The 23565-nt window shown below is 36.6% G+C and overlaps 1 protein-coding gene across 1 annotated transcript; it reads right to left on the bottom strand.

Moving 5' to 3' along the window:
* Positions 1-363: 363 nt before the first annotated feature.
* Positions 364-22959, bottom strand: LOC139132987 (uncharacterized). The gene is made up of 9 exons (XM_070699331.1): positions 22719-22959; positions 12267-12388; positions 9585-9666; positions 8893-9215; positions 7007-7115; positions 2702-2829; positions 2263-2494; positions 1909-2000; positions 364-1587 (listed from the first exon to the last, which is right to left on the bottom strand). The coding sequence occupies exons 1-9, from the start codon at positions 22885-22887 to the stop codon at positions 1471-1473; spliced, it is 1374 nt and encodes a 457-aa protein (XP_070555432.1). The 5' UTR covers positions 22888-22959; the 3' UTR covers positions 364-1470.
* Positions 22960-23565: the final 606 nt, after the last annotated feature.

The raw sequence follows: 23565 nt of genomic DNA, 5'->3' as shown, positions 1-23565 counted from the left end.
ATTAGTCATATAACTCTGAAATAACTGAATCAAATGTGTTGGAAACTGTTGCATACACTGATCCGACGGATATCTAACTTTGTTGTAAAGCATTCAGTAGTGTGAAGTTAATAAGGTGCCAGTTGCATATTTAATGAAATTTTCAATTAGGAATATAACTCTGAAATTACGGCACAAAATTTTGTGAAACGTGCTACAGATATTGATCTGATAAATATTTAATTGTGCTATGAAACATTGAACAGTGTCAAGTTAATTTAGGGCTCATTTGCATATTTATTGAATTTGATGAGACTCGCTACAAATGTTTATCACATCAAGATATATCAGCTGTGAAAGATATTAAGGGGTGACATAAAAGATAATGGATAATTTGCATATTTAATGAACTTTCCTTGTTAGGGTTATATATCTGATTTGACTTGATCAAAATTGACAAAACTTGGTATGTATATTGAAGATACTATGATTTAACATTATTGAAAGTCACTAAGCATTTTTACTTCATCAAACTCTTAATTTACATATTTAATGAAATTTTGAAATTAGGGATATTTATTTGAACTGACTTTACCAAAATTGATGAAACTTGCTATGTACATTAAAGACACTATGATATAACATTTTTGAAAGTCATTAAGCATTTTTACTTCAGCCAAATATTTATTGACATACTTATTTTCATAATTAGATATATATATCTGAATTGACTCGACCAAAGTTGATGAAACTTGCTGTGTACATTGAAGATACTATGATGTAACATTATTGAAAATCATTAAGCAATTTCACTTCAACCGATTCCTTATTTTGAGTATACATACTAAATGAACTTCACTAATTAGGGATATATATCTGAATTGACTCGACTGAAGTTGATGAATCTCGCAACATATATTGAAGATACTATAAAACAACATTATTGAAAGTAATTAAACTTTTTTACTTCCCCAAATTCCTAATTTGCATATTTAATGAACTTTCATAATTAGGGATATTTATCTGTCTTGACTAGACTAAAGTTGACGAATTGCTGTTTACATTAAAGTACGATGATATCACATTATTGAAAGTCATTTAACATTTTTACTTCAGCCAATTCCTAATTTGCATATTTAATGAGAACATTTCAGTCAATTCCTTTGCATATTTTAATAAACTTTCCTGATTGGGGATATATACTTGGATTTCGAATTAATCTGTGCTGAATATTATTCATTATGTTGATCATAAAACTTTCAATGAAGTTGCAAACATGTGGCAAAGGTTCAAATTTACACATAACTGCAATATTATGAAAGACGTGAGCATTTTCAGTTCACATCTGGTTTAAAATTTGTCCATGGCGAAAATGCGTAATTGCACAAGGAAATCAATGCTTAATAATAAACAGATAATAAATGACGATGAAAGCATTAGCTCGTCTCCATCAGCGAATTCTCTCACTTGAGGGCGCTTTTTATTCAACTTTCAAGGTTTGATCTGATCGTCATCTTTCTCCTTGGTTCCGATCGTGTACTCCGCGGTAAATGCCGTGAGATGATTGCAGAGGCACACTGTAGAATTGATGTTTGACTCTGACGAAACCTTAAACAAAATAGGCATAAATGTAAACAATCGTAAATCTTGAATATATATGTTAATATATGCATCGAGACTCTTAAGCTATCTGATTGATATTTTATATATATATATTGCAACGTTTTTACGCTCTCATGTAATATGTTCTTAAATCTTTTGATATTTAAGTTAACGTGATTTTATCTAAAATTGGCCTGCAACGCTTACAATTATGGAATGAATGAATGAATGGACTGATCTAATTTTGTTGATGGGGATCTATATTCCATGGTAGTAAGGCTTATAATGCATTAAAACTTAACAATAAATTTGTTACGTTTAACTTACTCTGCAACCATCAGTATCCCAGGTACCGTTTTTCTCTTCCCAAAAGCTGCATTTATGCTGTGTCACGACCAACGTAAAATGCAACCCTGTATCTAATGAGAAAGAAAGTGAATTCCAGTATGATGGAAAGTTGTGTTGTAATAGTTTGATAACTTTAACTTATCTAAGATAATGCTGATTAAATTTGTTGCACAACTGATTATTGTATGCTTGTATCTGGCACTGGGGTCTTGAAATATTTTAAAAGTATTTAGCTGTCTTTTGATAAGGATAATAATTTCTAAAGTAATGTATCACATCGATGCTTGTCTGTTTGGTCATGCCAATCTATTGTACTTTAGCATTTATACTCACTGGTATTAAGTTTGCATGAGAGACAATAATTTCCCTGCTGTGCCATCATATATTCAGGGATGAACAGATTAGCCGTATTTCCCACGAATTTAACAGTGTCCGAGAAGGTCCCATAGTCATCGTAATTGTCGATATCGCAATAGTCCCCTTTTGACATGAATACGGTAGTGTTCTCATTCAAAGATTCTGAACTATGAAAAGCGATCTTAACGGCATGGTATGACCTTAGATTCTGGAAGAGAGAAATGGGCAATCACACTGATTATGATCAAATTTGTGTAATCCTTTAAGACCTAGAGTTTCCCTCAAGCTAATGCCAATAGATGCTTCTGTATAATAGATACAAAACTTACTCAAATTTATAGTGTTTGTATCCTTGCCTTGGTTTTTATATGCAATGTACCTTGACATCAAGGATTGTAATAAAAAGCACCCATACCCTGAGAATCCATCGAAAACCACGTTTTAATTCGCGGGCGAAACTTTCTACTCCATCCATAGTTCCATTGACGAGAGAGACGCCCTTCTTGCCAAAGTATATCCCAAACTCTTGGGATACGTTTTTGACTGTAGATAAAGATACGGGATATGAATTGAACAAGATCTCATCTTCTGAGGATTACTAATTATAATCAAAACACATATTCTAAATCGTTAATGAATATGAAAAATTATTGTTTTTGATTAATCCACATTACATGGCTAATATATATGCATTAAACAACGATCTATATTATATTGTGGTATATTCCTAATAAAAGAGAGAACGTTTGAAACGCGTTAACATTTACCAGTAACGGTAACGTGGGATGTTATTAGCATTTTTGAAGTTTATTTCAGACAATGTGTCAATAACAGCATAACACATACAAAAGGAAAGTCATACTGAAATGATCAAAAAATACAGAAAAAGAGAAATAGAGATAATGTGTAAGTAATCACTTGCTAAAGAAAGAGTTAAATTGTGTATAACTGCTTCCTCCAGAAACGGAAAATCTTACTGTGGCGATTCCAGTCTGATTTACATGTGAGAGAAATCAATGCGTTTGAAGATCTATCAATTCTGCATTTACAGTAAATACTATATCGGATAAATTCCCTAAAAGACATTGTTTAGGCACAAACATATTTGAAGCACTGCTACGAGCATAGCCTCCTCCAAACATTGTTATACATAACTTTGATGTTTGTTCAAAACTTTGATTTGTATTAAACTTAAAATTATAGCAATAAATATCCCTACAGTAAGCAGAAAACAACACTTGCTTGACATTAATAGAGCAGTATTAACATTGTCTCAATAGCATATTGGCTCTCACACAAAAAGTACGTCTATATCTTTCATTATCGACATCATCAGCCACGTTATTAGTAATAACATGAACCAAGTGAGTGTGCTGAATAACAACCCATTTACCGTTGAATATTACACAAGGTGTAAGAGAAAGAGCAATTTGTCTACCATTAAAACCATACATTCCGATTTCTCTGAATAATCTTTACCATAATCTTCAGATACATGAGGATATTGTAAACTCTTAATACTTGGACTGAGAAGTGTCATATCATCTGCATGGCTTAAGTTATTTGCTGCTGTACAACAAATATTACTATGTTAGTGTCACAAAGCTTCTGAATTAATGTTTAAAAGGTAAGGATAAAGCTTTTCCTTGCATTGCATTGCACCATTGCACACAAAACAAGTGGTTTCTATACCAAAAATGATGGAATCTTACCATGTAGGGGGAATATTCCTATACTGAGCTTCTGCATTAATTTAAAGTGATTCACGCGGTCGAATGCTTTCGATGCATCAAGAAAACAAACGAACATCGGACCCCCTTTGCTGGTATAGAAATCAACTATTTCTTTGAAGGCGAATAAATAGAGGTCAGTAGAATGGTTACGTTTGAAACCAAATTGAAGATAATGAGAAATCAGACATTTCTGTAGAACAATACGCTCTAGCATCTTTGAAAGAATAGTAGCCAACGCAATGGGGTGGTAGTTTAAAACGTCACTGGCCAGCTCTACTTTGTCCTCAATAATAAGAACCAAAATAACATTCGTAAGACGAGAAGGCAAATAGCCATGGGAAAGCATTAATTTGAGTTAAAAAAATGCGCAGGCAGCGCCTGATTTCTCGTCGGGTAGCTGACAGAAGGCTTCTAGAATTTCGTCCGTGGCAACGAAATGGTAAGAGGAGAAAGCAACATTGCTCAACTTCTCCTGTATATCCCTCTTCCTCGAAACCGAAGACACTGAATTAAAATTGCACTGAATGATTCTGCTACATTTTTGCAAAATTAGCATGCCAAGATGCATCGGCCATTGTACATGCTAAATGAGCTTTATTGCTCAAATGTTTTCTGACCTCGTTCCAAAATTTCTTTTGTTCAATACACTCTTAGTGATTAGCCATTTTATCAGCCCTAATTTGATTTTCATTTTCCCACAAACACGAAAATGATACTTGAAATTAGCCCGGGAATTCCTCATCATTCAAAATAAGGGACCGTGTTTGGATTTCCCTCCATTTACCCAAAACAAGAACATTTTGCGGGCAACCTCATGGACATCCTTGGAACAGTCATTCCATCCAGGGACGGTGTTATAATTACCCTTGGATGAAGGTTTAAAGTCTCATGTGCTGCGTTAGTCAAAGCGTTAGTAATGTTACAATAAAATCTCAAATAGCTCGTAAGTGCAAGGAGTCTTTACAATTACTATTGTGCACTTGACGCACTCAGGAATCCTGATATTATCCAGGCGCGTTTTGGTGCAATTTGTGTTCGCAGATTTAGTATAATCCGGGAGCTTATTTCAGCCTAACACACACATGAGCTTATGTCATCAGCGATGTCTGTCTGGGTGTCTGTATGTCTGTGTGTCTGTATGTCTGTGTGTTTGTCTGTCTGTGCGCAAGATATTTCAAAAACGGCTCATCAGATCAGAATCAAATCTTGTACACAGATTTTGTTTGAGAATGGCATGAACTGATTAGTTTTTCGTGGGTGTGGCTTGCATATTTCATGCTCGTGGGCATAATTAATGATTTTAGAAAAAAACCCAGACATAAAGTGAGAAGGGCTGTACAAAATTGAATGACGTATGCTACAAATGTTAATCACACAAGGATTTATCCGCTATGAAAGACATAAAGGTGTGACATCAAAGTTAACTTCTAATTTGCATATTTGATGAACTTTCCATATTAGGGATATATCTGAATTGACTAAATCAAACTTGATGAATCTTGGTATGAATATTGAAGATCCTATGATTTAACATTACTGGAGGTCATTAAGCATTTTTACGTCGATACATTGATACAATGACAGCTAGCAACCAAAAAATTTAGTATTTTTATTTCAGGTAATTACATATAAACTTAATGACCTTTGGAATTAATCTGTAGTAAATATTGTTAATGATGTTGATCATAACACTTTCAATGAAGTTGCAAACATGTGGCAAAAGTTTAAATTCAAAGACAACTGCAGCGTGTACTGAAACACGTGAGTATTTTCAGTTCATATCTGGTTATCCACTCTCGCCTGTGTCACATCAGCATAAGTGTCACTCGTGCAGCATCGCACACAAGACGAAGTCAAGCGTCTCAAGCAGCACATTTGACATGACACATGGTAATATGAGACTGTGCCTTTCAATAGTAATGTCCATAGAGATTTAAGAGTAAAAAACTTCACTTACACTATTTTTGCTATTTAGACTCCACCTGTTAAGTGGTCGCACAATTCTGAAAAATCGTGTACTTAGCTTTCGTTTGTGTTTTGAGTGGAGAGAAAGAGTACGCCTGTCACTGAGCCTGATATACAAGTCCATATATTTCACAAAATGCTGCAAATAGAATCCTCAATCAGTGCTTGATATTTCAGAATTGAACGCTCGATGTGATAGATGTACCGGTACACATAATTAAATAACAAGCAGCTAGAATGAACTGCAGTTAGTCCTTTCCACAGCATTGTATATTGTGCCAGCTGTGACAATTTACATCAAAACTGAAATAGTTCTTACCATGCAGAAAATTCGCAGAGACATCGAGCTACTTCTGTGATAATTGCACTCATTTGTTGGGGGCAAAATTCCATTAGGTTGACATGTATTGTGAGTAAAAGTTGCTTCTATGTGGAGACCAAATCAGATGTTCCATGGTATTTTATGTGTAGAAAAGACGCTTGTATTTGAAGTTTAAGCAAGACGGCCCTTAATCAACAATGGCTTGACATTTACAAACAAATATATAAGGGTTGTCAGTGTTAGGTTATAGAAATGTAGGCCTAACTTTCTTACCCAAGCTTGATCATTCTTGGAGGGGCCTTGTCAGAGAACACAACTATCTTATTTCCCTTAACCGTCTAACTACAGGATTATCATATATGCTGCTAGTTCGCAGTACTTTTAAACGTACCATTTGAATATCTAAATAATTGACGTCGATTGAAAGAAGGATTAACTACAGTACTGCCATAATGACATTGAGCTCGAAAATCAAGGTGCTTCACAAAATATGTGGCCGAGAAGAAAAACAACGGGTACGACCTACTCACTACAATTACTTTTCCTGTGGTGTGTTCAGTTCTTCGAGTGAAACAGACTTGTGATGGTGATGACTGGATGTGAAAAATTAATTTGAAGCAGCAAAGTCATGACTATATAGGATTCAAGTGAAATTGTGACTATAAGTTTTCCGCTATATTAGTGCTTGTAGAGAGTTTACCTTGAATTTCATCGAAGGAAGGGTCAAGGAATTCTAAAATTAACAGCTCGGTTGTCGGTTCCGAATTTCTTTGTGTTGTGTAACGATACCTTGCAATCATTTGGAATATCTGAAACAAGCACAAATATGATTTCTAGGTGTGTTGGATGAAGATGGACGAAGTATCGATGCAAATTACAGAAAATAATCATATTTTAATGTTGAATTATTCAAGATAAAGCCAAAGTAAGTAAATTCTTTATTTTGCGTCCGTGCGCGTAGTTTTTGGGATTTTGGGGGGAAAACACAGAAAAATACAAACTTTTGTGATTTCGGCGGTGGTTGTGCTATTTTGTCGCAAAAGCAAGTCATGGTGCCTTTTGAACTGTGTGGCTAAACACTCCTTTACGGCAGTTGGATTTCACTGATGTAAAACGGTACCCTCTATACAATTACCTCTGTCGATACTCTGCCTCACGTTCTCGCTGTCTGTTGCGGCGTTGTCTTCGCGTTAACAATGGATGAAAGCAGAGAAATAATCAAAGTCACTTAACAGGAAACTTTTGCGTGGCTACTTGAAGGTATGGTCGTTGTGAGCAATCGGGACTTGTAGAGACAGAGATTCAGTCGGCCGATTGATATCAACATTTTTTACCTCCATGATATCAACTTCTTACCATGATGGTACAGGGGAAAGTATGGCTTACGGAAAAGTCGGAAGGTGTTCAAGACAATCCTAGTTTATCGGTATTTCAGTTTTGCCATCAATTTGGTTCATTTAGCCATTTTAACTTTAAATAAAAACAAACCACTGATCAGTACTGTACACGAAATGCCTTTGACGTGCTACTTGAAAGTGCAAGGAAAATAGATGTGAAGTTTCCATCTAAATTTGGGTCTTATGAGTCTGTGGGTGGCCATGGAGACTGTCAATTACGAAATGATTTCATTGCTTTGATCGCAGGGAAAGGAAAGGTACTGGTTTTACGGATGGTCAGAAGGAAACTAAGGGAAGACTTTTGTCAAAAATGTCACCAAAGTCCTGTTCTCTCTGGTGTCCATCTCTCTAAAATTGAATACAGAGGCTTTAAGTTACCCGATTTGTTTGATGTTTTCTTTCAAAACAAAGACACCTTTCAGCAAAACTGCAACAATCCATGAGAGCGTAAACATTACCAAAGAAATTTCAAGAAATTTGAAAGAAACTTGCGAGAACTTGAGCACAAAAGACAGCTACTGTATACTGTTATGGTTTACCCATTCCTCAAACTGCTGAGATTAAAGGAATTTGACAGATCGTCAAGGTGCTGTGCAATGGTATTTCCATGTGGACACATTGAACGCACAAGAAAGAAATCTAAAACTAATAAGATAAAAGCGAACGTCTACGATTGAGTGTTTATTTTGATCTATATGTCATGACAATGCATACAGCGATCATACAGCTTGTTACACTGTGACAGGATCATTCATTTTGTTTGAGAAAAGTTGTCCAAGAAAGGCAAACTGATTTTGTGCTAAATTTTATGTGTGTGTTGTTAAATTTTCTGTGTGTGTGTTTTTAAGCACTTAACCTTGTAGCTTTTAGGATTTTGAGTAGACGCAAAACAAAGAATTTACTTACCTTGGCTTAATAAAGAGACTTTGTTTTTGTGCTTCTTTCCAAAGGGATGTGTGTATGGTATATAACCTATATTTACACTCACGCAGAAATGTCTAGACCTATGTAATGCCCGAATATGGTGTAGACCTACTGTGTTATAGATTTTGAAAAATCAACATCAATCTCAGAACCTCTTAACGAGGAACCAGAACATTTTTACGATTGGTCAGTATTTCAAAAAGCGACGACAAAAAATCACCGAAAACCGTTTGTGGGGTAACAAACAAGTAAACCAAAAACTTACCATAACAGAGATTTTCCCCCACGTTACAGGGTTAGGGAAGACACTGTTAGCTGGCGGGATGTAAAAGCCGCTTCCATGTAGAAGCATGATTGCTCTGTCGCAAACTTTATCGGGCGAATCACTTTCAAGGTACAAGACAAACGCCGATGTATTAAGTGCAAGCGAGCCGTTGATTTGATACTTCCCCGAAAGAATAAACTTGGACAGCAACTTCACTATAGAAAGAATCGTGCTTATCAAAACCTTGGTTTGGTCTTCCACTTGATCCACAAATTGGCTGTCTCCAGTTGTCAACAGTATTTTCTCCATGTTGTGAAGTACTTCTGTTTAATGATAGACAAAGTGTGTGTAACTGTTTTGCTGAAAATCTCGACTGGTTTTCTTATTTGCAAGCAGACCAGACATGATAAAGAAATAGATCAAATTTTTCATATTTTTCACATGCTTATGATCTATGCAATAAGTATTTTAAAACTTAACACGTATGAATATGGTGTATATCATTCCTACAAAAAGTCAAAGAGCCTTTCATATGATAATGCTATGTCTGGCTGAAATTCACGTGTCATGAAATTTTCCTGCTATAGGTATCAATGCCACCTTGATTGGTATGGTTTTTTAGTTTTTGCTGAGCGGAATATGTGAAAGAGTATATACTTTCTTCCCTGTTCATAGTTTATCAATTTACATACCCTTGGTAAAGGCAACCTTCTGCTCCATCGTTGTAGAATTTATTTTTACGACATTGCTGGTTTGCTCTAATAGATCGAACATCTGATGAATACAACAAGTAAAAAGACTATGGCAGCAAACATGTTGCACCTTCCAAGGAAAGTGACTGAGCATCATATAACAAAATAGAGATTTTATCGTTTACGCAATAATGTACCCCCTCCCGGACCATAATGGACGAAAGTAAACTTTCCAAACCATAATGTACAAGGCGATGCTGAGAACATTATGGCGTGTAAAGTGTGCTTGATTCCACCATGGACCGGGAGTGGGTACATTAGTATTTTTTAGGCTATACAAGTGAATGTGTAGATGTAAACAACATCTGGGGCCAGATTACTGGATAATCGAATACATTATCAGTACTCATCTGAGTATGACGTCACAAAATTCACTGCTTTTGACAAAGCATAAAACGGATGCACGTACAGTCAATTTTTGGTTTATAATATCTTCTAAGACCTGCTAGCTCTTCATTTTGTTCAATATTTCAATTTATTTTATTCCAAACTAGCCCCTTATACATACTAAAGTTTGAATTACAGCTGATAATATTGTATCTGGTCATGCCAATATCCCGAAACACGATTGGAACTATATTGGGGTAATTGGATTGGCACAATTTCTCAGGAATTTAAGAATCTTTTTATATATAACATCGTATTTGGTAACCATCTTTTTTTAAAATTGTACCCGAAATTTGCGATGATGTACAAATATTATGAGTAAGAATCATTGCATGATTGTATCTAATGCAATATTTCTTCAATACATAGGAACAATATTTATATTTGAATGAAAATGTTTGAACTTGTCTATACTTTTTTTGTTACCGAAATACTAATTTTATCTCGATTTGCTAATTTGCCCCAACCAACATGACCATTTTCAATCGATTTTCAGTTTAGTTAGTCAGGGTCATTTCAAAAGTGCCCTGACCACATGTAGTGTTTATTAAGCCCAATCGATGAAAAAAGTAAGGGACATTTTAAAAGAGCCTTGACCAAAAAGTCATCAATTAGAAATATTTTATGCATTTTGTCTCGTTTCTTTATGGTATTTACACAAAAATAAAACATTTTTATAGAAATGAATACTATTTAAGGGATATATAATAATCGATGTACTTTTGTTGTTTTGTTCTATAAAAGCAAATTTTTAATTTTTTACACTATTCTATCATTATGCAAAATTTAAGCTGTAAAAATTTCGATTTCATTAAAATTTCGATAATTACTCTCATCTCATTTTCTCCACTTTGTTCCAATCGTGTTCCGCCAGAATCTATTCTTTGTTACGCTATATTCAGTTTGATTAGTTGCTGTTTTCCTAACATTCTATTAATATTGCACATTCTTCGTGGTATGATTTCTGAAGGACTCTGAGAGATGGCCCATTGGCGGTGAATAACGTAAATAGATTTTTACTATTAGCACAGTAAAGCTGACGACTTGAGTCATAAAATCATTACAATTTTGCTAGTAAATTAGAAGAATATGCTTTGCTTTACTCCCTTTTGTGGAGGGACCGTGCTTTATTTAACACAATTTGGCTCATCTTAATTGCTTGCTTTTTGGGTCGCCCGTTTCAGAATCAAGGCTTCTGAAATCACGAACGACATTCATTACATAGTGACGATTAAAATCAAAACTTTTGAATCAGTCACCTGTTAGGTTTCTCTTCCTACTCACAAATCTTATCACGTGTAATGAAAGTGAAAATTGCATGGACCATTTTAATTGCTGCAGTCTTGCGTCGACTTGATTGCTTTGGAGGGCATGGAAAGTATGGTATAGAAGCTTTCACCAAGAGATTTAATGACTCTCTTTATTGACTCATAGATTGTTGGACACCACATTACTTTTCCCAGTAATTTTAAAATTCTATTGTGCACAGCTTGCATGGCATACAATTATATGTGCAAAGATATTAGAATTTCTAATTTGTACTCTTTACAAAATAATGTCTTTCACCTGGATATGATTGTAATGTCACTTAGTATACTAATAACATTTACGGCATTCTCTTCCAAAGGTCAACAGTGATATTCCAAACGTTATGGCTCTCGACAAGTAAGTGCATATACTGATGTTAAGAATTCTGCAACGTGAGTAATTCATTAGACATTGTCTTAAGGTGATGGTTCAATCTAATTTCCGTATATTTCTGCCATCCTGGAGGTTAATATTAAGCTTCTTTTCGATTGACAAGAAGCTCGAGACAAGTGTGAGAACAAGGTGAAAGCACACTCACGGCTACCTCCGAGTATACACAGCCTAAGCGGCATACTGCATTTCGAGAAAAAAAAACATGCAGGGCATTGCAGCAATAATTTCGCATGCCTTTTGCGCTGATTTCACTTAAACTGTGAGTACTTCTTCAGAAAATGTGCTTTTCAGTTAAAGCAGAAGTAACACTGACCATTGATCGTTTAGCGTTGAAGGGTCATTCAAATTCACATGATACAGAAAATTTAATGAAAACTTGCAAACCAACAAGCATTTAATTGATCCACTAAATATGATAGTGCCTACTGATTCTATAATGTTGTAAGTAAACGTCTATTTGCGTTTAGAAGTACATGCCGAGTATTGCACGCTCGGCACGTTTGAGCAAATTGCAATTAATATACTATCTTTTACCTTTACATTCATATCCACATTGATGTTTTTCGATATTGGCACATCTGTACTTAATTGCGTTGATGTTTTCTGCCGATTTGCTAATGTATCGGTTTCTCTCAATGCAGGCGTCGGTGTCGTACCTATGTGAAAGATGTAGCATACAAATTGTAATTAAAGAAAACACTTTTCTCTGCAACGGCAATCAATGTTAGTATTCAGAACATTTTGTGTTTTGAATCGTTTGAGGCGAAAGTTTACATAATAGACAAAATAATCAAAAGTGGTGTTTCTCCATTGTTATTTCGGAAGGGTGATTTGTATTGATTAACAGTTTTGCATTAATATCTATTTATCCCACCAATAATTTATTAACGATCTTGTATAATAATCATGTTACCGAAACTGATACGATATATACACTCTTCATGCATTAATAGCAGCTATTCATAGCGAACATATCCAACAGACATTAAGTTGACATTTAAGAATTGGCTGTGTGAAACTTTCCTTTAGGGTGAGTGTGTACAAAATCATAAAAATTGCGATATACTTTGTTTAGTTTTATAACTAAAGGTAATTGTGATGAATTTAAGTAAAAGTGTCTCCATCATATCTCCCATGCTGCAATTGAGAACATAATCATTTGCAACTGTGTCGACGTTTGAGAAGATTGTCTCGTAGCGTCCTCATCACTGAACGATTCTGGCCAGGTACTCTGACTTATAATCGATGAATGTTTCAAATAGACTGTCTTTTTTATATAAAAAGATTGCTTTTGCTCTGTACGAAGCTAGTAAATGCAACTTCTTAATGTAACTCGACTACTGATCCGTACAGATAATTATGTATATCTTGCTTGTATGTCTGTGCGTCAAGTGGTTTTTATTTTTGTAAATTTTTTCCATGTGACATGATAATGCTATGTCAATATTATTCATGAGCTGTCATTACTATTCACGAGACCATGTATATTTGTCTAGGCTCACGTATACCGGCCAGTCTCCACCTCCAGCTTTTCACCAGTGTATGTCTTATAGCATAGTGTATAGCGGAATAAAGTAGCATTTTATATTTGTAGTTCTTGCTGCCCTAGTCTTTCTTACACCCCCTTCAACATCAGAATACAAGCCTTGCCAGCCCCGCTAGACTACTAAGTGATCGACAACACCATCATAACTCCGGTCATGGCACATTGGTGCCAGCTTATAGGGATTCTAACTCTTTTTCTCAAGAGGGACTTTGAGGAAAGAAGTGTCAGAAGCAACGTAACTGTGAGTTCTAAGTATGAGCCGAGTGTGACACACGCTGTACACTTTAACGAATATCTTTGTCCTTCTAAGAGCTGGAAGACTCTGAACAAACACTACTGGTTGCTGAGGTAACTGGACATTGTGACAAGCAGCAAGTTCAATATCTGCTGAAGAAAACTGGAAAACTTTTGAAGTTTTATCTGCAGAGGATGAGATTGTTGGTCTGTGTGTCTTTGGTGTGTGCCAGCAAAGCAGGAGTCTTCACGACTGACAGTTTTTTTAGGAGAGCAGAACTGAATTTGTTGATCAACTTAATACTGGATCAGAAGTTTCCGTGTGTACACAACTGTTAATCCGATGAAGGAGAAGTTGAAGTGTCAGCATTGTCAAGACCCACGTGGAAGAAGACTTCGTGGAAGAAAAAGCCAGCCAGTAGAAGAGAAACGTATCGACTCAGTCAATAGTGAACAGTTCAGAAGACAAATGAAAATTTGTGTGAAGTGAACTTTAGCGTGGACACTGTCATTGCAAATAAAAGGCCTTTCTAAGAACTCAGTGACTATAGATGACTCTTGAATTTCTGAAAAAATTCTGTGAACGGAAAATTTTCACAATTCTTTGTTTCAATGTTCATTAAAGTCCCAATAGCTGTGAATGTGTAATAAACCGATCTAAAATATCCTCAGTTTTCCAATAGTTGTGAGCCTGTGTTACGGCAAATGGATGTAGTGTAGTCGATTATTTTATTGTGTCATCAGCGTTGTTTAGCGATGTTAATTATTCCGATGTCATTCCAAGGACTGAAACTGACCACTTACCAGTTGTGTGCACAGTGAGTTCAGCAGCTTCTTATTTGAATAGGAAACAAAGTCAGCGTACTGTTGAAAGTCCAAACCTGTGCCTAAACATTGTATGTTTCCGCTGGTCAGAAAGCTGTAGTACCTCTTTTCATCAAAAATTAGTCTCCCCAATTTGTCAACCACTTTTACAAGAGGCAAAGGATGCGCTTTGAAACGTCAGTGCTACGATCTCAAAATTAAATGAAGCTCTACATTTAAAAGTAGCGGTGTCTGATTGTGGAAACAAAACCAGCTCATTTAAAGGTATACAGTCACCAGTAATCTAAATATGCCCATATATGGTCAAAGGGGCGTTCCTTGGTATTTAAAATGCCCATGTGAGGGCGCTGTTTTTAAAAGCGGCCACCCGCTTAAAATCTGTGATTGGTTAGATTTTCTCTTTCCATGGTAACCCTGGCAAAGTTGGAACAGGTGACAGTATACCTTTAAGGAAAGAGGCAATCAGTCACCATGGTTTGGTAATTCATGTATTAAGAGGAATGTTGTGTGTATCAGAAGCTCAAAGAATTTAGAAATCTGGGATCAGATGATTCATTGCAACAATATAAGGTAGCTAAGAAAAAGTTTAAACTAACATGTAGAGATTGTAAGAAGCAATAGCAATCAGTGAAGCATCTTCATATTGTTCAAATGACTTTTGGTCAATTTTAAAAAGCATTGTAAGTAAGCGAGGTAGCACATTCAATGACATCGACGTTCACACATGGTATGACTATTTTGCTACTTTATATAACAAAGCAGGTGGCAGCACTACAAATGTTGGTTTTCAAAACTCATTTGATGATCAACTCAATAATTTTGCTGACTCCACACATGATTAAGAAACCCCTTTAAACTCCAGAATTACAGAAGGTGAAGTGCTTCAGAGTCTAAAGAATCTGAAAGAAGCGAAATCCCCAGGTTCTGACGGGATTCCCAGTGAATTCTGTAAATTCTCAGCTGATGTCATTTTACCTGTTTTAACAAAATTGTTCAACTTCATTCTTGATTCGGGTACATCTCGAGAGTGGACGACCGCCATAATTATTCCACTTTTTAAGAAGAGTTTGTTACGTGATGTCAACAATTATAGAGGGATTTCCCTCCTGAATACATTTGGCAAATTTTTTACTTCTATCTTAAACAGTAGATTACAAAATGGTCAGACACAAACTATATCCTTTCAGACTGCCAGGCTTGTTTTCGTAAAGAACACAGAACCGTTGACAATATCTTTGTTCTCCATGCAACCATACAAAAATACCTCAGTTGTAGACATGGAAAATTTTATTATTTATTCGTTGATTTTTGGAAAGCATTCGACAGGGTCAACCATTCTCTCTTGTTATATAAACTTAAGTCACTTTGTATTAATGGCAAAATGTACTGTATTTTATCATCAACATATGGAAATGTTAAAGCTTGTGTTTGTGCGAGCAAGAAATGTGAAGTCAGACTACTTCAATTGCTCTGTTGGTGTACGTCAAGGGTGTATCCTAAGCCCATTGTTGTTTTCATTTTTCATAGGAGAGTTAAACTCCATGTTTTCAAATACTGGATGTATGGGTATTCAATTGACCCAGGAATTATGTGATATCTTTGGTCTTCTTTATGCTGATGATATTGTAATCTTTGCAGACTCGATCAGAAATTTAAAATTTCTTATTAATATTCTCAAGGAATTTCGTGAAAAATAGAGAATGATAGTAAATTTAGAGAAGACAAAGATTGTTATCTTTCGCAAGGGTGGCCAATAAGCAAATCGTGAAAAATGGTTGTTTGGTGATACCATGAACCACTCTTTTTATGGGAGTGGAGATTTAGCCGACTGGTTCTGTCTCAGGCCTCTCAGCTAGGCGACTGATGCCGTATGTTGTGGGTTCGAATCCGATTGAAAACTATCCGAATTGTGTCATATTATAAATATTTAGGATTGTTACTGACTTGTAGAAATATCTGGTCTAAAGCTGTAACAATATAAGCTGGGTAAGCTTGTAAAGCTATGAATCTTAAGAAAATTAATAATTTTACTCTAAAACACACACTTTAAGGTTTTCGAAGTGTTATGTAGGTCATTTCCCCCACACTTATCATGACCTGAGTTCAATTGGTCTAGAACATTGTCAGGGTCACTGTCCTTAATGAACTCACACCTTGAATTCAATTAGTCATGTTTGGAATGTTCTGAAAAGTTAATTAGTTGTGTAAGAGAGATAATTTTAGAACAGTAATTAGCATGTCAATAAAAGTTCTAGATTGTTCTTATATGCCTTTATGTAAGCACATGGTATAAAAGGGACGTGCACAGCTTCCAGTCAGACTTTTGGGATCGTGTCTCTTGTGTGTTACTAAACTCCAGCAATAGTCATTCTCAGACTTTTCAAGACCTTCACTGCCAACGCTGGATTTATACTGTGGACTTTGTGCAACTTCAAGCCTGCAAGCCAAAGGACTGTTCATTCTTCCGACTGACTGATACAACTCTGAGACTGGAGCTTTGCCGTCCCAGCTGAGATAAGTAGTCTGTACACTTTTATAGCTTGTATTTTATCCCTGACTTAGAAATTAGATTTATTTTCATAATAAATTTTGTTTAAACGTTAACTGCTGAGTTCACCCTTTTGTTCGTTTTCTCTGCACGTGACAAATGGGGGCTCGTCCGGGAGACGAACATTTTGAGCCGTTTGACAACATTTTTAAAGCCTTTTCAAACTACTGTACACTGTGAACTAAGCGAAATTTCATCACAGTGGAATTTAACCAGAGGAAATGGATGACCTTGATCAGGACACATTTGATTTCCTCAGAAAAGACGACCTCATAACACTGGCCAATTTCCTTAAAGTAGAAGTCAAAAGATCTATGCGCAAGAGGGAAATACAGTACCGTATTGCCAAACCTCTAGTTGATTTAGGCCAATTTGAGGAATCCACCCTGAAAGATTATGAGCCCGAGTCTACCTCTGAACTCAGAAAATTAGAATTAGAAATGCAGACAAATTTGGAGATCAAGAAACTAGAATTACAAATGAGAGAGAAAGAATTAGAAATGAAAGAAAGATTAGAAATGAAACGTTTAGAGCTTGGACAGTCAGGAAAATTCTCCCCTTCCGACAGTTTTGACATCACTAAGCATTTCAGGTTAGTTCCCCCTTTCCAAGAAAAGGATGTTGATAAATATTTCCTTCATTTTGAGAAAATTGCTCAGAGTCTGAATTGGCCTAAGGAGTCCTGGTCTATGCTTTTGCAGAGTGCTTTGGTGGGCAAAGCCAGAGAAATTTATATTCAGTTGTCAGTAGAGCAGGCTTCAAATTATGATTCTGTGAAGGAATTAATTCTCAAGGGCTATGAGTTGGTGCCTGAAGCTTACCGTCAGAAATTTAGGGATTGTGAGAAGGTGAAGGATCAAACTTATGTTGAATTTGCTCGAACAAAAGAACAACTGTTTGATCGTTGGTGTTCTTCTGAAAAGGTCAGTCAGAATTATGACAAATTACGACAGCTTGTTTTGATTGAGGAATTTAAAAGGTGCATCCGGAGTGACATCAAGACGTTTATCAATGAACAAAAGGCAGATACATTGGAGGTTGCTGCACGTTTGGCCGATGATTATTCATTGACCCACAAATCTTCATTTCTCAGCAAACCATCCCAGTCCTTTTCATACAGAAACAATGCAGGTAAATTTAACTCCTCCTTTTCATCCAAGAAATTTTCAAAGGACAGTAGGAAATCAAATGACAACAGTTCACAGAGTTCAAGTAACACTCCCACATCATCAGATCCCAAGTCTCAATCTCCTTCTGACAAACAGTTCAGTACACTTTCTTGTAATTATTGTAAGAAAGACGGCCATTTAATGTCAGATTGTTTCAAATTGAAAAGAAACGTGAAGGTCAAAGTGGTCAAAGTGGATCTAAGCCCACCAGCTTTATTTCTTCATCAACTCCATTGAAGTCTAATAATGTGTGCAACACGTTTTCTGAGTTTAAACCCCTCCCATCCCCAATTAATGAGGTCAAGGTCAATTCTTCTCAAGATAGCATTATGGGTATTTTCGAACCATTTATTCATAATGGTTTTATATCACTTTCTAGTGATTTCTCTTCCGCTACCCCTGTCAAAATTTTAAGAGATACCGGGGCTTCCCAGTCTCTTTTGTTGGCAGAGACCCTGCCGTTTTCTGAAAGTCATTTTCAGGTTCTAAAGTTCTTATTAACGGGGTAGATTGCAATGACTTTATTCCTGTTCCTCTCCATAATGTCTATTTGTCTTCGGACTTTGTTTCTGGACCTGTGATTTAGGTATTAGGCCTTTTTGCCTTTTGAAGGTATTCAACTTCTTCTGGAAATGACCTTGCTGGGGACAAGGTTATTACTAATCCACTTGTGACTGATAATGCTAGTTTAGATCAGAATCCAGAGCCAATAGAAGAGGTAATTCCCGGGCTTTTCCTTCATGTGCTATTACTCGAGCCATGTCAAAGAAAACTTCTGAGAATCAAAATACTCTCAAAATAATGTCACAGATGTTGACTTAAATGACACCTTTCTCAGTCAGGTGTTTGACACGGATCATTCTGTTATCCCTCGTGGATTTGAAACTTCCAGTAAAACTTTCTGCTGACCAAAGTCAGACATTTTCTAGATAAATCTCATTGCAGAACAACACAAAGACCCAGATATTTTGTTTTTGTTTGACAGGGTAGATGATGAAGGTAAAACTTCAGATAGCTCTGTTTCCTATTATACAAAATCTGGTATTCTCATGCGTAAATGGAGACCTCCAGATGTTTTGGTTGATGACGATTGGCTATAAAACATCAAATTGTGGTTCCAAAGCCCTACCGTGCTGAAATATTGCGCCTGGCCCAAGAAACGCCCTGGGCTGGTCACTTAGGAGTCAGGAAAACTTATCATAAAATTCTCAGTCACTTTTGTTGGCCTAATCTCAAGCAGGATGTAGCACATTTCTGTAAAACTTGTCACACATGTCAAATGGTAGGAAAGCCAAATCAGACCATCCCAAGGCCCCTTTACAGCCAATTCCTGCATTTCAAGAACCATTTAGTAGGATACTAATAGACTGTGTTGGGCCCCTACCAAAAACAAGATCAGGAAATGAGTACATGTTGACAATAATGTGTACATCAACTCGGTTCCCAGAAGCCATACCACTGAGAAATATAAAGACAAAGACTATAGTGAGAGCTTTAGTCAAATTTTTCACTTTATTGGGCCTCCCTAAATGTGTCCAGTCCGATCAAGGCACAAACTTTATGTCTGGTATTTTTCAACAAGTAATGGATCAGCTAGGCATTAAACAGTATAGGTCATCCGCCTAACATCCAGAAAGTCAGGGTGCTCTCGAGCGATTTCATCAAACTTTGAAAAATGATTAGGACCTACTGTTTTGACACACAGAAGCAGTGGGATGAAGAAATTCATTTTCTGCTCTTTGCTGTTAGAGAGTCAATTCAAGAGTCTCTTGGTTTTAGCCCATTTGAGCTTGTATTTGGACATACAGTCCGTGGCCCACTTAAGCTCGTTAAAGAGAAATTCCTATCAGACGATGATGATTGTCTGAATATTTTGCAATATGTGTCAGATTTTCGTACAAAACTCTCTAAAGCATGTGAATTAGCCAGAGAAAATCTTGAGTCATCTAAGCAGTCAATGAAAATCAAATATGATAAAAGCACCTCAAAACGGAAGTTTGAACCAGGTCAAAAAGTTCTTGTTCTACATCCGGTTCCTGGCAAACCACTCCATGCTCGTTACTTTGGGCCATATCTAATTGATAAGAAATTGAGTGATTTAAATTACATCATAATAACACCTAACAGGCGAAAACAAAAACAACTATGTCACATAAATAGGTTTAAGCCATATTTGGATAGGGATAATCCTACTATAACTCAGCCTGTCAGTACAGTCAGTTCTGGCCATTATGAAGATAGTGATACTGAAACTGACTTGAGTGAAAATACTCTAAACTCAAAGCTGGGCTCGGTCAAGCTTCAGAACTCAGAAATCCTGGAGAAGCTGGAGTCTACAAAGTTGGCACACCTCCAGCCAGACAACAACAACAACAGGTAAAAGAACTGCTCCACGAATATAAACACCTGTTTCAAGATGTTCCAACGAGGACAAACGTCACCTATCACGATGTTGATGTTGGGGACAGTAAGCCTGTAAAACAACATCCATACAGACTGAATCCAAAAAAAGCAAAATATCTCCAGGAAGAAGTCAAATACCTGCTGGACAATGACTTTATTGAACCCGGTAAAAGTAACTGGAGTTCACCGTGCATACTTTTTCCAAAATCAGATCACAGTTATCGTATGTGCACGGACTTTAGGAAAGTCAACACTTTAACAAAGACAGACACTTTCCCAATCCTGAGGATTGATGACTTCATCGACCGAGTGGGAAAAGCCAAGTATGTGACGAAATTTGACCTAACTGAAGGGATTTTGGCAAGTCCCTCTGACGGATCGTGCTCGTGAAATATCCACCTTTGTTATGCCAGACGGATTGTTCCAGTACAAGGTGATGCCATTCAGAATGAAGAACTCTCCGGCAACGTTCCAACGGATGATCAACGACGTCATATCCCAGCTAGACGGATGTGCAGCTTACGTTGACGACGTCGTCCTGTATAGTGACACCTTGGAGGAACACATCAAGCTCATGCGGAAGTTCTTTGAGAGACAGAGCAAAGCAATGTTGACTGTCAACCTTGCCAAATCTGAGTTTGGTTGGGCGAGGGTGACTTACCTCGGGCATACTGTAGGACAGGGTGAGGTAAAACCTGTTGATGCCAAAATCAGTGCCATTTCAAGTTTTCCCATACCAAACTGCAAACGACAACTGATGAGCTTTCTCGGTATGGCTGGTTACTACAGAAAATGCTGTCCAAATTTATCCACAATTACTGAGCCTTTGACTAACTTACTTAAAAAGAAAGTAATGTTTGTTTGGTCAGAGCAATGCCAACAGGCATTTGATACACTGAAAGCCATACTGCAAAGTGCTCCAGTGTTGTCTGCACCAGATTTCACTTTGCCATTCAAATTAGCTGTAGATGCTAGTGATACCGCTGCTGGTGCTGTTTATTGCAAGAGGATAGTCATGGTGTAGATCATCCTGTTTGCTATTTTTCACGCAAATTTAACAAACCCCAGAGAAACTACTCTACAATTGAAAAAGAGCGTTTATCTTTACAGCATTTTGAAGTTTATGTTACTTCTTCAAATCAGCCAATAGTGGTTTATATTGATCACAACCCTCTTGTTTTTCTGCAGAAATTAAAAGGCAAAAATCAGAGATTGCTAAGATGGAGTTTAATGTTACAGGAGTTTAATCTTGATATTAGACATATCAAAGGCAGAGACAATTTAATTGCAGACTGTCTCTCTCGTATTTAGAGTTTATTGTTGTTCACACTTTTAAGATTACATTTGTAAAAGAAAGATTTTTCTTTGAAAAATTTTCTTTTTTTGAAGAGGGGGTGTGTTATGTAGGTCATTTCCCCACACTCATCATGACCTGAGTTCAATTAGTCTAGAACATTCTCAAGGTCACTGCCCTTAATGACCTCACAACCTTGAATTCAATTAGTCATGTTTGGAATGTTCTGGAAAGTTAATTAGTTGTGTAAGAGAGATAATTTAAGAACAGTAATTAGCATGTCAATAAAAGTTCTAGATTGTTCTTATATGCCTTTATGTAAGCACATGGGTATAAAAGGGACGTGCACAGCTTCCAGTCAGACTTTAGGGATCGTGTCTCTTGTGTGTTACTAAACTCCAGCAATAGTCATTCTCAAGACTTTTCAAGACCTTCACTGCCAACGCTGGATTTATACTGTGGACTTTGTGCAACTTCAAGCCTGCAAGCCAAAGGACTGTTCATCATCCGACTGACTGTTACAACTCTGAGACTGGAGCTTTGCCGTCCCAGCTGAGATAAGTAGTCTGTACACTTTTAATGCTTGTATTTTATCCCTGACTTAGCAATTAGATTTATAAATTTTGTTTAAACGTTAACTGCTGAGTTCACCCCTTTTGTTCGTTTTCTCTGCACGTGACAGAAGCCATTAAAAGAGGGGTGTGAAAACTTCAACATTGTATAGAGAGCGTGTGTTCTGTTTGAAGGCGATTAGACACTTTAGTTTGGTATCTATTCGTGCAATTAATTCCTCGGTAGTTGTACTTTATCTTTAAGTTATGAGTATTGCAAATCCTTGCTTTTTGCAAACAAGCCTGTTGTGTTAACACATTCCAATGCATTGGTGACTTCTTAATCACACAACCAAATAGATGTCTGATAGGATCAGTGATCAGTGATAACAACAATTAATTACGTTTGTTCTTACCTTCAACAGCAGCACGGAAGACTTTCACGGTGACATTTACAACCTTTGAGGTTGCTTGACTGGTTTGCGTACCCCAACCGTCGTGTACATTTATGATGGGGCCAGTAGACGGTGACCAAGATCTTACAAGACTGTCGTTGTATGCAAATACAATACCACCATAATTCATGGAACCTGAAACGCAGGTTTGCTGAGCACCTACCCCTTCGAATGAGAAACCTTTATTCAATCCAGTCACCGCAAGCGCCTATGTTTTTTCAAAGAAAACAAATGTACCGAAGACGTGACCGTTGCAATGATTATGCCAATCGCAAGTAACATACGTTAAGGAAGAGGCTTACCTAAAACGGCGGCCCTTTCAGTCACACACATGTATTCATGGAAAAGAAATAACTCTTAGGGATATATTTTGACAAACTAGGGTATCTCTTCTTTTGACAGCCTTATGAGTGCGAAAATACTGTTGACATCTAATATGCCATTGCCTTGTTATTATTTGGTTGAAATAATTTTCAGTGAATAACGCATTTCCTGCACAGCATATGACACATATGTAATCTCAGAATATTCGCTGGAGTGCCGATAGGATTTTGTGCACAACCAGAATCCCTTTTGAAATGTTGTGTATTTAAGGCCTGTGCCTGCATCATGTGCTGCATAATGTTATCACAAAATTGTACTCATTTTGTTCAATTTCATGTGACGCATACATGTATAAGTTATCTGTTTTTTAAGAAAAGGAAAATATTAATGTCTTGCTGAACCTAAAGCCAGGTCACCAGACTCTGTGTAAGTGACAATGTAGCGACTTTGCAAGATTTATGCTTTATACCGACAAAATCAAAGA

The sequence above is a fragment of the Ptychodera flava genome, chromosome 5 (genome assembly GCF_041260155.1).
Source record: "Ptychodera flava strain L36383 chromosome 5, AS_Pfla_20210202, whole genome shotgun sequence".
In the NCBI taxonomy this organism is placed as follows: Eukaryota; Metazoa; Hemichordata; class Enteropneusta; family Ptychoderidae; genus Ptychodera; species Ptychodera flava.
The sequence above is the reverse complement of the archived record's forward strand: the minus strand, read 5'-3'. Positions and strand labels throughout refer to the sequence as shown.